A 19,262-nucleotide genomic window follows, 5' to 3' on the forward strand; every position below is an offset into this window, starting at 1 on the left:
GGGATTTTTTCTATAGACTGTACTCACAAAGATATAACGATCAAGATAAACTTAACAAATCACCGGAGTTGTCCTTTAAGCACTTGCGCTTGAAATATTAGGCTAACATAATATAATCTTTGCATTTTAATGAAGGATAATGTTTTATAGGCCAGACATCACTTTTAGTCAGCACTGTACATTGAGGGGTTCTACATCATTAAAACACGTTTTATAGAAAACCATTACAAGTACAGTTTGTGTATGAACCATTCAGATGAGAGTTCACAAAAACGATTTATCTCTTAATCAGTAAAACTTTTTAAATTAGTACCAAACTAATAAATGCACTTATGTTCCACGAAGCCTGCAACCAAGAAGGAAAACCATTTCGAGGTGAAGTAGGCACATTTTCCTTGAAATAATGTGCAGGGATTAATCTTTCACAATAAGAGTGACACAGTAAAGCGAATACAGTGAATGTTGATTTCACACACAAAGAAAACACAGAATCAGCTGCAGAAATGCTCTTTTTATTAAATACTTTCCAGATCAAGTTTCAATAATAACAAAGCTATAATGAAGACCTACTAACATTCAGACAAACACTTGATAGTTGTCATTTCATGGTTTTATTAAATGTATGATCATGCAAAAATCCAGCATCCATGTTTAAACTCCGAGTATATACGAAGCCCAATAGTATACCATTACAATGCAATAGATTTACTTAGAATGAGGGGAGCATACCAAGCAGAGGCTTTTGTTTTATATATTTTTTCACTATTTTCTACATTTTTTTTTTTCATTTTTAACATGGTACATCACTTATAATTCCCAATGGAGTGATTTCATGAAGAGATGCAAATACTATGAGATTTTTTTCCCTTTTTTAATAAGTAAACACAGACAGTGAAAAAAAAAAAAGATTTACCAAGAAAAGTAGACATGCATATTCGCCAGTTCATTTAAACGTTTTGATTTCTCCTGTAATTGGACGGGTGGGCCAGACGACTCGTAACGTCTGCCGTCTGGCCGGGTTCAGACCGAGCTTTCAGGGGTTGGTTTTTTATTTCGCTAAATCTACCAGCTAGTGACTTCTCATCTCAATCCCTTTCCTTTTCATGGAGCTGAAGATGTCGATCATGTGCAGGAAAAGCAACTCTTGAATGGGTTTAAATGAAAATAAAAAGAATAAAAAGTGTAGATCTAGTTTGGCCAGGCAAGGCAGCAGTTCCCCATAGCACAAACAAAGGAAAAATAGCGATTAAAAAAAAGCAAGAAGCGCGAGACACAAAACAGCATCATCACATATAATCTGACAGCATCACTACTTACTTAAAAGACATTGTCGTGATAAACGCACACACGCGCACACACACACACACACACGTGCGGAGGTATAGTCCTGATATGTCACGAAGCCCAGCACACAATGATGTGTGTGAACACTACATGTATTTACAGACCGATACAAAAGACTGATGTGTTTCAAGGAGACGGGGTGAACTGGTAGTTTTTGTTGTTTTTTCCACACATTATATATTGCGTCAAACGAAACTATACTAAAATCTATCTAAAGACAAAACCGTAGCAGTGATGAAAAGCATCCGTGCAACTACAGACAAACTTAACGGATTAATCACTTGCGAAAATCAAACCCTCACTTCTAAGGTAAGTAACGATAACACTATAACTGAGTTTAAATAGTCAGTGCCATAAAACCTGCGTAATATAGTTTGTGGTGAAATCTAACTGCTGTGAATTTGAATCGTACAAACATTAAAACTGTGATTTTAAACAACGTAACTGTGGCAACTGGAAGCGTAATTGTATCGTTTTGCCCCACCCGCTCCTTGTGATGGGATGAACTGAATGGCGTGTATTTACAGAGCACGTACACCCCCCGTCACCGACATAAACCACGACTACGACAACACTGAGGACAGGGTGAGAGAGACACGTCCAACATTACTAAAACAACCGAGTACTTTTACAATGCAGCTGTGTGGATTTAAGAAGGGACGGCGAGTCTTGATCACAACGTACTCTAATACTAAAGCTATTTTCATCATGGTGTAGTTTGTAAAAATGACTAGTCCTCCTTTGAGCTCACCTGAAGATTTAGTCATTGGGAATGAAGTTGTTGTCTGATTATAACAGTACGTTCTGCCTGTGTGTATAAAGGCAGTGGTTTGACAGTGGTGCTAATGTGACCTAACGAAAACAGTGAGGGCAAATCTATTGGTCGGCTTTAGTTGTGTGCTGTTCACTTGGGCTTTCGTCGTATTAAATCTACACGGGGATTACATTTTTACAAGTTCCGATCGCACGCACACCCACACAAACATACAGAGAGCGGTCAGGAACGACATCTTTCCCTAAACCTGGATGGCGAGAGTCTATATCTCCTTTAAATATCTCTGTATATCGTTACACGTTTATTTAGATTAACTTAAAAAATAAAAGAGTCTTAAAAGTTCAAACTGAACACAAAATACTTGTGTTAATGTCAGTCCGAGACAACAAAAAGAAAAGAAAATGAAGAGTTCCACATTAACACAATAGATTATTAAAACCTGGGCTGCACAACCCTTCTCTCAGACCCGGGTTACATAAAAAGCCAACACCGAACAGAAACACTCCTTAAAAAGACTAAAAACTACACTTTGGTTCTTTTTTGATATGAAGAACTTCTGAACATTTTCAATGCCTCGCTCTCGGATTAGACAACACCTTCCCTTAATTTAGTATCATTTGTGTCCAAAAATCTGCAAAGTATACAAGAATGATTGTGATGACAAACCTGTAAACTTTAGAAGCTTTTGGGCGCTAGTCCATTTTGTGATTTTTTTTTTGCTTGACCTTTTTTTTAAGTTTTCCCCCCCACCCTCCCAACTCCCATCCTGATTTACATAAATGCTTTTTCAAACTTGATTGTAGCTTCTGGTTCAGCTAGTGATTTTTTACAATATCCAGTATATTTATGAATTCATAGATCAGTACTTACAACACCTTCTGAACATCTTTAACGGGCAAAAAAAAGATGGTTCCGTGGGAAAAGGACAAAACAGCACCCCCATGTGGGCGTCAGATACATGCACCGTCCCTTGGGCGGGGCCACGGCCGCGGCCAGCTCCCGTTGGTCAAAGATTGGACAGGATAGGTGGTGTTGACAGTTGAACTGGATGTTGTCAGAGTTCCTCACTGGTGTGTCTGTAACTTTAAGAGCTGTCATCCAGCTGGCCTTCACATGCCCGTCCAGCCACAAAGAAGAAACATTCCCATTATCTCGAGAATCCAGGTAAACTGGAAGAAATAAAGCGAACATTTCTCTGTGAATGAAAGTCTCTCTCATCTGTTGATGCAAAAAAACAAACAAAAATAACTTTATTAAACAATTTCTTCTCCTATGCAGTTTACGTTGTTACCGAAGTTCAGTGCTGCTTCCAAGTTCTATGTCAGAACGAAGGCTCACCATTGGCCGATGCTGTTCACATGAGCACCACGACGCATGTGTGTGATGCAGGAGCTAGCCAATGGGGAGCCAGTGTTCTGACGTAGAACTCGGAAGTGCTACACTTGCAGTAACAATGCAAACACATACGAGAAGAAACTGTTGAATAAAGTCGTTATTTTTGTTTGTTTTTTGCGCACAAAAAGTATTCTTGTTGCATCTTAAAATTAAGGTTTCAAGGCTGGAGTCACGTGGACTATTTTAACGATGTCTTTACTACCTTTCTGGGCCTTGAAAGTGTTAATTAAATAGCTGAGATGAAGGAAAGTAATTAATGACAGACTCGTAATTTTTAGGTGAACTAACCCTTTAAATGATGGTAGGAGCACAAATGGGGTGTTTTTACCTGTCCTGTGCAGTTCACTGTAAGGGGGCGGCTGGTGCCCCTGAGCAGTGGAAGTGGACGTTAAGCCACTTGCTCTCACGGCGGTGCCACACACGCGTCTCCTCTGATTGGCAGCTACGAGGGCGGCCCTGGCTGTCGATGTACTGCGTCAGCCGGATATACGCAATGCAGGCAGCGTCCTCCCCGATGAGATGAACGTGAGGATTGAGAATAGTGGTGTGCACTGGCTTGTTGTTCTTACTCAACACTGTAAAAGTCAAACACATTGATCGTATCTCAGATATGGTCAATAGTTAGTTATGTCTTGCATGAATGATCATTTTAGGTAAATCAACTGCACTCATAGTTAGACACGACTCACAGTGCTCAAAGTAAAACTTGTGGAAGTCCATCCCCTCCACCAGGTTCCCCAGCGCTTCAGGCTCAAAAGAGGTCAGACCAGGGTCACAGATTCGTCTGTGGTACATAAGAATGTTTACAGAGAAGCAATTTAATTTGAGTCTGGATAAAACTGGATAGTACCAGCATTTCGTGGCTAGATGCAATATCCTCTCAAAATAACAGGAACATCTGTACACAGTCTATGATCAGCCTGGGAATTTAGTTCATTCAGACCGATATTTGATATGCCTTTTTGTTCATTTTTAATATACACTATAATATATATATCAATTCATACAATGACCAACATTTTCATAGAACTTTCAAAAGTTCGGAGATCCCTGTGTTGCAGTCATGAGCAGGTGGGCTGTACTTACGTGTATGCTTCAAAGTCTCCATTGTTGACAGCTTCGATCAACTGCTCTGTGATCTTTATAATCTCCTGCTTACGAGCTGGGTGAAAGATGAGGGATGATGGAGGGAGAGGAAATGAAATTATGAAAAAAGCAACAACAATGGAAAGTTAATAACCACAACCTGCACTGCGTACACTGAAGATACCTGCGAAAATGTCCTATTCAATGGTAAGTTCACCCAAAAATGAAAATTCTGTCATTAAATGCTCACCCTCATGTCGTTCGACACCCGTAAGATCTCCGTTCATCTTCAGAACACAAATGAAGATATTTTTGTTGAAATCTGATGGCTCAGAAAGGTCTTCATTAACACCAATGTCATTTCCTCTCTCAAGACCCATAAATTGCACTAAAGACGTCGTTACAAAGCCCATCTCACTACAGTGGCTCTACAATCATTTTAATCATCAAGTGACGAAAATAGTTTTTGTGCACAAAACCCCCCCAAAAAACGACTTATAGTGATGGGCCGATTTCAAAACAAAGCTTCGATCCATTATGAATCGGTGTATCAATTCAGGATTCGTCTCGCCAAAGTCACGTGACTTCAGCAGTTTGCCTCACTATAGGTCGTTATTTGGGAGGTTTTTTTTGCACAAAAACTATTCTCGTTCCTTCATAAAATGATTGTCGATGGACTTTGTAACGACGTCTTTAGTGCCTTTTATGGGTCTTGAGAGAGGAAATGACATTGGTGTCCATAAAGGCCTTTCTAAACCATCAAATTTCAACAAAAATATCTTCATTTGTGTTTCGAAGATGAACAAAGGTCTTACGGGTGTCGAACGACATTAGGGTAAGTAACTAATGAGAGAATTTAAATTTTTGGGTGAACTAACCCTTAAAGGCCTACTGACACCAAGATTAAAAGTCACATAAAACTGCAAGTAAAGAAATCATAACTCAAATGTATCAGGCTGTGAAAAATACACATGCCTAAATTAAATTAAAACAAGATGTACTGAAATACTCAGAAACCAGCTTCACGTTGATCTGAAATTACAGTTTTGGTCACTCAAGAAAGCATTTTTTGGAAAGTTTTGGTGAGTTCACGCCATGACGTAATTACTGTAATTACTTGATGAGCAACTGGACGTTCTGGTGTTCACCTCCCCGCAATTCTAAATTTCTAGTATAGCAACACTATTAATGCAAAAAAAGCTATCCATTTATTATCTGAGTAATTAATTAATTAATTAATAGACAACATTTAAGTAACAGTCACTATGCAACCGCTCTATTAACTTTTGAAGTAATTTAGCAACACATTAGACATGATTATTCAACATTGTTCTAGATACAGTAAACTCTATTGTCTTTTTTTAATTTCAAATTAATCTTGCATCATTAAGTTATTACCGGTAATAATAATTAGAATTATTGAAGTGTTACAGAGTTTCAAATTCAAAGTCAGATTCTTGTAATTACGGTAATTCTGATATACCGTGAACCAACCAAAATGTGCAGATTTGATGGAACAGTAGAAATGCATATTTTCAATCTAAATGCTTGAGTTTAATGTAAATAGGCCTTTATAGTTTGTAAATGCATTTGTATGAACACATTATCTGTTAAACTGAAAACAAAAAAACAATCCGCTAAAAATCATCAACGACCTTGACTGACACAATACAAAATGCCCATTGTGACATCTGATATGCCACTAGCTAATTCTGTTAGTATGAAGATTTTGATTTCCTGTTGACATCCTCTATATGTGTGTGCGTGCATGTGTCCTGGTCTACCCCACACACTTACACTGAGCTGCGGACACACTCGCTGTGATACCGCCGGCCCCATGGACTGAGGCACAGGGGCCAGAATGAGTGCGCTCTAACTCTGGATATGAGGCATGTTCTGAACTGTTCCATGCCAAGCGTTTAACGTCATGCACGGGGACGGCTGCAACACACAACGCAGCACACGCAACAGTGAGGTGATGATGCATGCAGAAAGAGAGAGGACCCATGAACACATGATTATGAAGTACAGATCAACCAAAAAAAAAAGTCTCTTTTGCTTCCACAGAATACAAAAGGAGAATATTTGTGCAGCTTTTTCATTACATGGGGATGCATGTTGTTGAGCTATGAAAATGTATCATAAAAGTGGTTTACATGACTTGTATACAATATTCAGAATCTTATTATGTTCAACAGCTTTATTCTTTATGGAGCCACACAGTCCCTGCTCACTTTTGTATGGAAAATATCAACATGAACGTTTGGCTAAATTTCTCTTTATGTATTCATATGGGTTTGGAACAACTTGAAATTGAGTAAATGATGATAGAATTATAATTTTGGGTTCGATTTCCTTTAATGCCTATAGTTGTTTTATTGTACTTCATAAACAGGGTTAGAATGTATATAAAGGGATGAATAAAAAAGAATGGAAACGTTTAAAATGGAAATATGATGTTCAAAGCAAGTCAGAATATAGACCATGACTTGATGGCTAATGAAGTAGGGAACAGAAGGGAAGGCTGGAGGAAACTGTGCGGAAGACAGATGATGACAGATGTTAAAAGAAGAGAGAGCAGGTGTGGATGAAGGCTTGTATGATGTGTTGCAGCTGCAGTGTTTTCTGGCTTGGACAGAGAATCAAGTCAATTTTAGTTTCTTATACCATTACTCCCATGTTAACAGAAGTATAAACTCATTTTGTTAGTTCTAAAGTTTTTGTTCATTTCAGCAAGTTTATCCGTAAACATGAATCTATACTATTTATATACAGTACTTTATCCGCGCTATTGTCCCCCAACATGCTCTCTAGATTTGATATTTTTTCAACTGGATTTAAAATGTTATGGTTTATAATGGTTATGGTTATATAGAGTACCATTAAAATTGGGGTTTAAGAGTTTGAAATGTTTTTAAAGAAGTTTGTTACGCTCATAAAGGCTGCATTCTGATCAATTTGTTTTAAATATTATTACAATTCACACCAACTGTTTTTATTTTATTTTAATATATATTTAAATGTAATTTATTCCTACGATGGTGAATCTGAATTTGCAGCATTACTCCAGTCTTCAATGTCATATGATCCTTCAGAAATCAGTCTTATATGCTGATTTGCAATTTAGTAAAAGTCTTCTGACCCCATGCTTTTTGAAAAGTAGTTTATGTAAATGGCTTTGGTCATTTACCAAAACCAGTTGAAAAAATACAATAAAATTATTTGAGATTAAAAACAAGCATTAGAATTCAATGGACTACAAATGATAATAGAATAAAATAAAGCACAATTTCACTAGATTGTTTCACTCAGAAGGCCTATTTCAGGTTTCCCTTAAAAGGATAGTTCACCCAAAAATTTAAATTCACCCTCAAGTTCTTCCAAAGAGTTTCTTCAAAAGAAGATATTTCGAAAAATGTTTGTAACAAAGCAGATCGAGCAACCAATGAATATTTTTCCCTACTATGGTAGTCAATGGTTGCTCTATCTGCTGGGTTACAAACATTCTTCAAAATATCTTCTTCTGTGTTCAGCAGAACAAAGAAACTCATACAGGTTTGGAACAACTTGAGGGTGAGTAAATGATGACAGAATTTTCATTTTTGTGTGAAATATCCCTTAAAAGTCAGCATAATCAGAGACTGTATGGGATTTTGTTACATCAACCAGTCAGACATTAAATCACAAATATGTAGCAGGAATCTTCTGAAAACTGCGTGTATGTTTACGACTTCTGAAAACTCAAAGGGGAAGCTTCGAGACTGTAGTCACAAATCAGGCGAGTTTATCACGAGACTGGGAAAAATCAGGAGTAGAACATCTAAAAGGTCAATCTAGCTACTAAAAGGTATTTTCTGGTCATTTTACAGTAGCATGCATCAGGGGGTGAATACATTTGTGAGTAGAAAAGGGGTTCAACAACTGTGACATACTGTTCTACACGGAAAACAAGAGACCTATATGATAGTATGCTAAAGGGCAAGTTGTGTGTGTGTGTGTTGGGGGGGGGGGGGGGGGGGGGCAAAAGGGTCTCAACTTGGAAGGTTTGGGGGGGGTTGAAGGTGCCCAGGTGGTACGAGAGGATCTTGACTTACTGGCAGGAGAGCCCTGAGGTGATGCCACCAGAGCGGGCAGCTCTTCTCCGGCACTGCACTGACTCATCACGGCACTGTCACTGCTCGCTCCCTGTGCACTCTCGGCTGGCACAGCCCCAAAACCACACGACACCAGGAGGAAAAACACACACATCTCTCATGTCCTTCACCAGCCGAAACAAACTAACATAGACACCACACCAACGCTGGCACGCAATCATGACTAAATAGCTTAACGGCCAAGAAGACGCTAAATGGGATGCGTTTAGATGAGCTGTTCTCAACAAAAGAAGCACTGTGTGTATGGGAACAGGACTACAGGTGATGATCCGGGAGTTATGAGTGATGGTGTGACGCAAGTCTGTATCTATGGGTGTGGTGAAGCTGAGCCGCGTTTGTTGTGCTTGGACAACAGTGCGCTCAGAGATTGTTTCTCCAGGCTTCGCGCCAATTTCCTGTCCTCATCACCTAACCTCAGACGTGACGGAGCTAATGATAAGGCTCTTTAAGCTGCTATTGTCTGTCCAGGCTCGGCGTGAATAAGGAGAGGAAATGAATTCGAGCCTGGCCCTTTTCGTGACAGAAAACTGTATCGGCGAGAGTCCCTTGGGAAAAACAGTCCAGTTCACAACATGCTAATGAATTAACAAGACACGGCACATCAACAAATATCTAAATAAGTGGGGTGAAAAAACACAGGATACACACACAAACACACAAAATCTACAAGGAACCCTACTGAGACACTGACAGCTTAAAAACAGATGTGTGTGGCTATATATATATATATATATATATATATATATATATATATATATATATATATATATATATATATATATATATATATATATATATATATAACTTATATATATATAAACTTGATTGTTTGAATGTGGCTGGAATATCATTTGCGTGAGACAATGACAAATTGTGTATGACATAGAAATGCTCATTAAAGCCCTATTTGGATGGGACTAGTTTTCCCTAAGGACATCAGTTGAATTTGTATGTCACAGATATACTTTGAGATTTTATTTCAGTTTGAATTGAACAAGTCTATGCTTTTTTCTCACACAACCATCTCTATCATTAAGTTCGGCGAAATCTAATCCCGTCCGGATAGGAATGTTTGTGAATGCGTTGGTTTTTTTCCCCACAATGAATTTGCCCTTATTTATATTGCTGAATACTGTAGCCAAATCTCTCTGGTGAAACTTCACTATGGACATTTGCTAGCATCTCTCTAAACTAGCAATTTAGCTGTAAACCAAAAGTGTTGAGCCATCATGCATGTTAATATGTGAAGCACAATCCATCAAACCCTGTCTCAATGCCCTCTACCGTAATTCCCCTCCTGTCCATCCGGCTGCATGCGTTCATGGCACTGCCTTCAAATCAAAAAGCTTCAGGTGTCACAACAACAGCCTCCTGTTTCACATTTCAAATGGCTGTTGAATGATGTGAGATGTAGTGTCAAATCAAAGACTTTTTTTGGTGTTGTGGTAACGGAAGTGTACGGAGAGGAGAGGGATTACTCTTCTGACACGAGCACCGGGAGCTGGAATGCCACAGTGCTGAAGGCATGCAGAGAACAGGAGAGAAGATCTGTGTACCTTTCCTACCTTTCATATCCTCTTCCTCAGTGGTGTTACAGCTCTCTGTTGAACCCTGGAGACAGAAACAAAGAACATACAAGACAAAAAATACATGAGATGTGAAGGAAAAGTCAAGAATAGCATTAGGTTATGGTCTCTGAAATCAGTTTTAGAACTACGGGTGGGCACCTAACAATTCAATCCAATGTACTTGATTCTGAGAACAATTCTCGATACATCACAATTTTTTAGCAAAATTAAATAAAATCAGGATACATTTTTTTTTTATTCAGAAAGAGCAATTACAAAGAGTGATAACACTATTTTAAGGTGTCCGTGTTACAGTGTAATTATACATTTAAGTACTCATTAAAAAATAATAAACGACATGTACTCTCTATAGGGTTAGAGCATGGTGTAGAGTTAGTTGCATGTAATTATGCACAATTTACAGCAATTACTTTAGAAACTACAGTGCATCCGGAAAGTATTCACAGCACTTTACTTTTTTTACATTTATGTCATGTTACAGCCTTATTCTAAAATAGATTCAGTTCATTATTTTCCTTAAAATTTGACAAAAAATACCCCATAATGACAACGCAATAGAAGTTTGCTTGAAATCTTTGCAAATGTATTAAAAACATAAGTATTCACAGCTCAATATTTTGTTGAAGCATCCTTGGCACCAATTATGGCCTCGAGTCTTTTCGAGTATGATACTTTTGGCAGTTTCTCCCATTTTTCTTTGCACGACCTCTCAAGCCCCATCAGGTTGGATAGGGAGCGTTGGTGCACAGCCATTTTCAGATCTCTCCAGAGATGTGCAATCGGGTTCAAGTCTGGGCTCTGGCTGGGCCACTCAATGACAGTCACAGAGTTGTCCCGTAGCCATTCCTTTGTTATTTTAGCTGTGTGCTTAGTCGTTGTCCTGTTGGAATAAGAATCTACACCCCAGTCTGAGGTCCAGAGCGCTCTGGTGCAGGTTTTCATCAAGGATGTCTCTGTACATTGCAGCATTCATCTTTCCCTCGATCCTGATTAGTCTCAAAGTTCCTGCTATTGAAAAACATCCCCATAGCATGATGCTGCCACATCCACTCTGCTTTACTGTAGGGATGTATTGGCCAGGTGATGGGCAGTGCCTGGTTTCCTACAATCCTGTCTCAGAGGTCTACAGACAAGTCCTTGGACTCCATGGCTTGGTTTGTGCTCTGGCATGTACTGTTAACTGTGGGACCTTATAAAGACAGGTGTGTGCCTTTCCCAATCATGTCCAATCAACTGAATTTACCTCAGATGGGGTCCAATCAAGTTGTAGAAACATCTCAAGGATAATCAGTGGAAACAGGATGCACCTGAGCTTATGTACATGTGATTTTTTTTTAAATTATTATTATTTTTTTTAAATAAATTTGCTAAGATTTCAAACACACTTATTTCACGTTGTCATTATGGGGTATTGTTTGTAGAATTTTTTGGAAAAGAATGAATTTAAACCATTTTAGAATAAGGCTGTTACATAACAAAATGTGGAAAAAGTGAAGAGCTGTGCTGTGAATACTCTTCGGATGCACTTTACATGTAACATGTAACAAGGACAATGTAAAATAAAGTTGATACATAATTTTTGCAAGTTATTTATATAATTTATTATACATATTAAATATTACTATGATATATTTGTGAGTAAAAAAATAAAATCAAGTTCAGAATTTCAGTTGATCAGTGATCAGCCCAGTCTTAATTTATTAAGAACTATAATCGCACTAATGCAATTTGTGAAATGCTCCCCCACCCCTAATCTAAAACCTCCTGAAAATTATACCTTGGGGCCATCAGCTGGGTTGTGCACAACTGTAGTTTGTGGCTCCTGTAAAATGTAATAAGATTTCATATCATGATTAAAGTAGGGAAGACTCTCCTCCACAACATCCTCCAGGAACACACATATACTTTTAAAGCTTGGATAACACAAAATAAGCATTTTGAGATCAAATAATGACAGACAAATACTTCATGTGGAAATTAACAAGGTTGAGGTTCATGATGAGCTTGATGAACATTCAAAGCTCATGCCAGAAAATCGACCACACGTGTACTCTTATAAAAACAGTAAATGGCATGCGTCACAAAGATCTAAAGATGCAGTTTCTCAAAGTCAAATAAAACATTCTGTCAGAACCACAGGGATAGAGAATCATAAATCAGTTCAAAATCTGCCTTGAATTCAAGCAATTCCTGGATTTCATGCCCTATATGTTTTCTCAGATTAACTTCCAGTTATTTTCCCCAAATGCTATGACCCAGTTGAATCCTCAAACTATTGCATGCTATTCCAATTGCAGCTTCTGTTGTTTTGTATGTTTCGTATAGCCCAGTAGTTGCTAGCTGTCCATCAGCACTGTGGAGGCATTTGGAGGCCTCGGGAGGGGTCGGGGGTTAACTTGTGCTCTTAATGGATTGTTTTGGAGCTCCCATGATGCTCTTTGCACAGCTATTTGGGCAGTCAAGCAAACAAGGCCCATCTGAAGTGTCAATCCACTTTTCCTTTCCTTAAATCTCCAGGGGACAATGCTTGTTTCCAGCACAGCCAAACGGCGGACAGCTTTCTGTGTGGGACACTGCATCTTTACTGTGACTGGTTTATGCACTCTGATTTAAATGACCTTGTTATTTGCTGAAATCCATACATTTGTGCTACTCTATATGGTCTCAAATTCTTGTCTTTTAAGCATCACGTATATACAATAAGTATGGCAAAGACGTTTATCCAATGACTATATTTTGTTTGTACTTGTAATATGGTTGTGTGTACGCCTACAGAGGCAAAGAGGAGTGCAGAAGGACATAAACCAGCATCTTACACACAAGAACAAATCACTCCTAATGATATGTTTATAAAACACCACAATTATGTGTACCAGACGTGCTTTGAAAGGATATAAATGCTCCAAAAAAGAAAAAGAAAAACTCATAAGGAAGGAATAACTAGGACATCTACTGCACAGCTAAAATACTAAATACAGGTCTGGGGTATTTAGTACATGCAAAAACTTCTGACATGCGCCAAATACTACAGCAAAAATGCATTAAGGGATATGGTCAGATGAGTAGATGGGTAATAAAGAGTGTTAAATGTAGAGGAGGTACCATCGGTGTAGAAGCGGCCGTGTTGCTTTCTTTCATGGCGTTCACTACAGCGCTCACTACACTGTTTTTAGTGTTGTTTGTCTGGGGCTGAAATAGAGAGGACAGATACAACTTCCTTTTCAGAGAGATGGCATCACTAGGGAAATGATCGGATCGGATCACACAACAGATGAATAATATACGGCATGAAGATGACTGTACAGAGTTATCCATCATTCAGACAGAGGGCGATGATTACTAATGGATATTTCATGGTACCTTATAGTTGTTGTCAAAACCATTATATTACAGTGTGATAACTAGATCCGCTCAGGCAACACATGGGTTGTACTACTACTACTAAGAGTGCAAGAGATCTAAAGCAAAGCACAGAGTGTACTGCCTAAGCGTACAGATACTTTTACTAAATTGTGGTGATTAAATTAAACCAGCTCAGGAGCGGTAGAAATGGAAACCTCAAAAGGCTGCTGGAGAGATTAAAATAACAAGTAAGTCGATATATAAGGAACATCCGCGAACTTACCTTGACACCATCTGCCTTTTTGTTGAGTAAACTTTTGCATGCTGTAGGGAACAGAGGAAAAAACTAATTATTACATACAGTGTGAGTGACAAAACCAACAGAATGCTCACATTAGCACATATTTCAAATAAATACCATATAAAACATTTAACAAACTGCCGGCTTGCATTCCTTCATTCATTAGCATACGGGGTTTGGGAGGTAATGCTGACTAAAATCATTTTTCACCACAGGAGAAATTTCTCATCGATCTTTATATATCAGTTTAAGCCAAGGAAATATGAAGCTTTGGGAGAGGAAGGTAAAAAGTATGTAACTTATAAATAAATAACTTACTGGAAATGAGAAAATCTTTTTGGTGAAATCAAATTTAAAGGGGTCATAACTTGAGGGGTCAAATTTTCGCTTGATCATTAAGTTTTGCTGAACTACTGTACTGTATGAAAACATACAGTCTTTAAACTCAAACTTTTCACCAGAAAGGAAAAATGTATTCTTTAAAACTCAACATTAGAAACAATTAGCTGCAGATCTCTCTGATTATTTCTGTCAACAGTTTCTACAGTACACTTCATTGTTTTGTGAATTTGTTAGTTTTTTATTTGTTGTGACAGTTAGTTATAGTGCAATTTGTTATATGCAAAAATACATATTCATAAATAAACCTAGAATAGAAAAATGTGAAAGTTTGGGGTCAGTATAATAATTTTACGTTGTTACCCAAGATATAGTTACAAGAATCCTGAAAAGAAAAATGTATAATGGTTTCCACAAAAAAAATATTAATTGGCACGTTTTAAACATTGAAAATAGTACGAAATGTTTTTTGAGCACCAAATCACTGAAGTAATGGCTACTAAATATTTGCTTTGCCATCAAAGAAAAAAATTCAATTTTATAATATATTAAAATATAAAATACAAATTTGAATTATATGATTTTTTTAACCATATTTCTGATCAAATAAAAGCAGCCTTGGTGAACAATAAAGACTACTTCAAAAAACATTTTACTGACCTCAAACTTTTGAAAGGCAGTTTATTTATAAATGCATATAAAATCGATAAGTAGGTGCAGTGAAGTGCTGTTTCTCATTTCATATTTGAGTGGGTGTTACTTAAATGAACAGGAGAAAAAAATACATTCCTGTTTAATTTTAATGGTCAGAGAGAGCAAGGTAAATGATCATAAAAACCTGGGTAATTTATGGTTGTTTATTTATTTTTTTACTAATATTATAAGAGATCCATGCGGTGGGGTGATAATTATTTTTTTTAATGCATGATACAACCCCTTTAAAATCAACTAACTGAACAGACTTGGAATAAATTAACCATTTTATTCCATTTTTCACCAATCTCAGAGCAGATAAAGAGAATGAGTTTGTTATCCATTTGCGGCCACAGACATAATGAGGGAAAATCATGGCTAATGTATGCAATTGATTTTTCCTTTAACTGCAACTGTTATTTCCCAGAGGGCATGTTTGAGAGGTCTTGAGTCAGTGTAAAGGAAATGGCCCCCGATTTACTTCAGAGTCCCTCAGAGGACAATCAAAAGACTTGTGCAAGGCCTATAAAACCTCAAACGCGGCAACAACCTAAATACTCAGGTTTCACAAACGCTATTCCTGTTACGCGCCTTACCTTCCATAAACAAATGGGAGGAAAAGATGGGACGGTTAGGAAGACAAAAACCCATTTAGAAGTGGAGAGGACAAGCTGTAAGATAGCAGGCATTGTTTGCATTGCAGACCTGCTTTCATGCTTCACTATTCATGAGGTGAGAGGTGCTGGTGGTGGATGCAATTCACCATACGGTCAGCCATGCAGTGCCAACGGGATTACGAGTCCCATAATGCAATGCACTGATGAAGGAGTCATAAAACTAGACCTCAACTCATTACCATTCCACTGTCTCTCACATATCTAACTATGTCTCATAGGATTTACAGACTGTGACTGGGAAAGCTGAGCCAGCAGTCTTGCGTTATATTGCAGAACAATCAGATGGAAATGGGACCCCGGGACGGCCACGCTGCAGTCATACCACGATTAATGCTGAGTGGAAATAAATTATATAAGGAGGAACAAATTAACTCATTAAAAAACAAAGTGCAGTAACCTTCCTTGATTTAAAGATTACATAATTATACAGTGAAAAAAAAAAAAAAAAAAAAAAAAAAGGATCATGTGACATCCTAATGCAAATTAAATAACAGGGGTGAAACAATAAATTTTCATTTTCAATGCACTGATTACAAAAATTAATAATCATATTCATTATAATTATTCATATTCCTTTATTATGCACATTTTTCAAACTATTTTCCATTATAAATATCCACCAATTCCATATCAGGAGTCTACATTTTTTGCACATTTAATTGTCCCAACACGTTTAAGCGTGCTTCTTAATGATTGTAACAAAATAATTTAATTGTGACCAAATTTCAAATGAAAAAAAAAAGTCTACCGTAAATAATCAAATAATCACACCCCTATTAAATAATGCTTCAGGCTTCAAAAGAGAAAAAAAAGTCTTTAAGGCAGCAGATTGAGCTAGTAAAATCAATTACAACAGCCATTAAACATTCAATACACCTTTAAATCAGACCTGTGCAAGCAACTTACAAAATATATATTATAGATTTAACAGGCAACAAAGCAGACGTACTAACATGCCTTATCTTCATAATCTATTGGGCAGTAAGTCTTAGCTTGGTCTATATATAATGAAAAGCTCTTAAAAAAAGAATGAAGAAACATTGATGAAATGTCATTACTGGTTATTGGTTAACATCGTACATGTTCAGCTGGAGGACTGGTTTTAACAATAACAGAATATAAAGATTTAAAGACACTTACAGTACTAGTTGAAGCCAAGAACTGATGGAGAGCATTGATTGGATGGCTCAAAAGAACATTAAAGGAATATTCCAGGTTAAATACAACTTTAAACTCTTGGGTTTGTCAATTGAGGCCATAGATGCTTCATTTAAGAATAGTTATTTGTATTTTGACAAACTTTATGAATTTTACTTTTCAAACAGTGAGCCAAGAGTGCATTTTCCGGGCCACATCCAGATTGCACACTACTTTAATGGGAATGCTAATGGATAGCTTTCTATAGGTACTTTAGAGCTCCTTGGAGAATTTTATGGATACAGAAAATCCTGCGGAAAGAGTAAGAGAAGGCAGTTGTATGCTATTCCGAACAGATCCTATCTGCCGAAACAACCAAAAACAGAACATATTAACAGGTTCAACAAGACAGCTCGTGTTTTCCATTTTCCTGAGGAATCTGCAAGGATCTGATCTTTTCTTTACTGTTCTCCTTTTACCATTTCATACATATGAAGTATTCTCACCATGCTGACAGCTGCTGCTCAGACACAGCTTGTTGAAGATGGCAGCTGGCTGACATTTACTGAATCTAACAGACTGCTGTGTAACAATTCAATGTGATCAGACAACACAACTGGAACCAGAGACCTCCTCTCCACTTTCTCCTGACTCAGAGACACTGTCAACAGTGTCGTCCATCTGCCCTCCAGGGGGCCTCCTTCCCCGCAGACCACCTGGCGCTCACCCGACACGTGCGCCAGCTACATCGGGTCTGACGACTGGCAGCAAGCCAACCCCGCTCCTGCCCGTCCATGTAGTTAAGCCCCTGCGCTCTTGGCGAGGGGAGGAAGAGAGTTGAAAGGAGAGTGGTAGGGCAATGGTGGCTTGGCTGCATGGGTCTGCTTTAGTTAACGACACAGGACGCAGATCTAAGAACCCTCAAACCTCCATCCCATCCAAACCTCATTCTACACCATGAGCTGGAGAGCACGGAGGCGGGCTGAGGACAGACACGTGACCGGGGTCTTGTATCTTCAGCTAAAGCAGACTTCACTTAAATGCTATTTAACCCAATAGCGCAAAACACCAGAAAGCTGATCAGCAAGGAAGGAGGGTGCCAAAAAGGGCGGAAGCAATTTATCCGAGAGGAACAGAGCGAGATAGACAGCGAGAAAAAGAGAAAGTCTAATCAAAAGGGAAGCAGCGGCATTCAAATGTTTTATTCCATGCAGAATATAATGCATGCAAGCCGATGGTGGGTCTCGTGGTGGCGATCATTAACATGAATGTAGTGCTGTGGTATTGACTGGATTGGTTTGCCTAGAGCCGCTGTGTGTAAACTAAACTGGGAAAAATAGTGAGATGAAACGAGACATTGTTTGTTCACACATATAAAAAGAGAAGACGGACAAATAAATACACTTTGAAAGTCAGACAAAAATCGAAAATCACTTACAAAGCTAAATCACTCTACAACCAAATACTTAAATAAATCCTTCAAAATGGTTTTAATTTTGATATATATAGTTACAGCAAAATGTGATTTCTCCACCACACTGAGTAATTAATTTTAATGATTTATTTATTTGATTAGACCCATATTAGAGGTTGGGAAGATGACTAAACCTGCTCTAATATTTCTCAACTTTGCAACTTGTACGTTTAAAAGCTAGCTAGATGAATGTTAAAGTTACACGGTCATGTAAAAGCAAAGCAGTAAAAAAAACATGGCTGAAAAAATGACATGCTATTCCATAAACTATTACACATCGCTTAAATGCATGATGTGTGTGAGAGAGATGGAAACTTTTAAATCCTTTTAAATGTGAGAATTTCATATAGCAGATGTCACCCATTTGAGTGAAGACCAAATAATGTATGCAAGTGATGGCAAGGGAGGCAGGCTTCTTATTGGATGCATGCTGATTGGATAGAGCAGAGGGAGGGCAAGGGTTTGAAGGAATTGTGGAAGGGGCTCGCTGGTCCCCCTGGTGGCGAGGTGAGGAGATGCACTCTCACATACCTTCCTGTGCAAGCGCGGCAGTGCTTGTGGTGGGAGCAGCAGGGCTGGTATGCTGCCGGCCCACTATTGGACAGAGAGGCGTTGAGTTGGGAGAAGCTATGGAATTTTTTCAAACCCTCTACTGAACAAGTTAACTTTGCTTCTTTTTATATAAAGACTTAAGGTCTACAATATCTGTCTCTAAGAACAGGCTAAAGCTCTCAAACTTGCTGTATCAAAGACAAAAAGATATACCCTGCATAAACCTGTGTAAACATTGTCTGTTCAGGAAGCAAATTGCACAAATGTTAACTTAACTAAAACGAAGAAGAAAGTTATTGATATTTCGTTACTGTTATCCTCAAGCCTCAGAGAGAAATCCTAAACAGCTCAAAGAAATCCAGATACAGACTTGGAGCAAAAAAGAAATCTAAAACTTTATACTC

General features: G+C 38.1%; 1 protein-coding gene across 14 annotated transcripts in view; it reads right to left on the bottom strand.

Annotated features, from left to right (window-relative positions):
- Window positions 1–491: 491 nt before the first annotated feature.
- camk2g1 (calcium/calmodulin-dependent protein kinase (CaM kinase) II gamma 1) overlaps window positions 492–19,262 on the bottom strand; it is a 91,181-nt gene continuing 72,410 nt past the window's right edge. The window contains exons 13-23 of one of the 14 annotated variants that reach the window (XM_067430464.1): window positions 18,838–18,900; window positions 13,969–14,009; window positions 13,446–13,532; window positions 12,121–12,165; window positions 10,311–10,365; window positions 8,695–8,799; window positions 6,398–6,541; window positions 4,601–4,676; window positions 4,204–4,298; window positions 3,843–4,089; window positions 492–3,288 (exon numbers count right to left, since the gene is read on the bottom strand). In XM_067430464.1, coding sequence (XP_067286565.1) covers window positions 3,857–4,089; window positions 4,204–4,298; window positions 4,601–4,676; window positions 6,398–6,541; window positions 8,695–8,799; window positions 10,311–10,365; window positions 12,121–12,165; window positions 13,446–13,532; window positions 13,969–14,009; window positions 18,838–18,900 — 944 coding nt within the window. In that variant the 3' untranslated portion in view covers window positions 492–3,288; window positions 3,843–3,856. The remainder of the gene's footprint in view (window positions 3,289–3,842; window positions 4,090–4,203; window positions 4,299–4,600; window positions 4,677–6,397; window positions 6,542–8,694; window positions 8,800–10,310; window positions 10,366–12,120; window positions 12,166–13,445; window positions 13,533–13,968; window positions 14,010–18,837; window positions 18,901–19,262) is intronic. The other 13 variants (XM_067430453.1, XM_067430452.1, XM_067430454.1 and 10 more) reach the window with 13 other exon arrangements.

This window comes from Pseudorasbora parva, chromosome 21, assembly GCF_024679245.1.
Source record: "Pseudorasbora parva isolate DD20220531a chromosome 21, ASM2467924v1, whole genome shotgun sequence".
NCBI classification, from domain to species: Eukaryota; Metazoa; Chordata; class Actinopteri; order Cypriniformes; family Gobionidae; genus Pseudorasbora; species Pseudorasbora parva.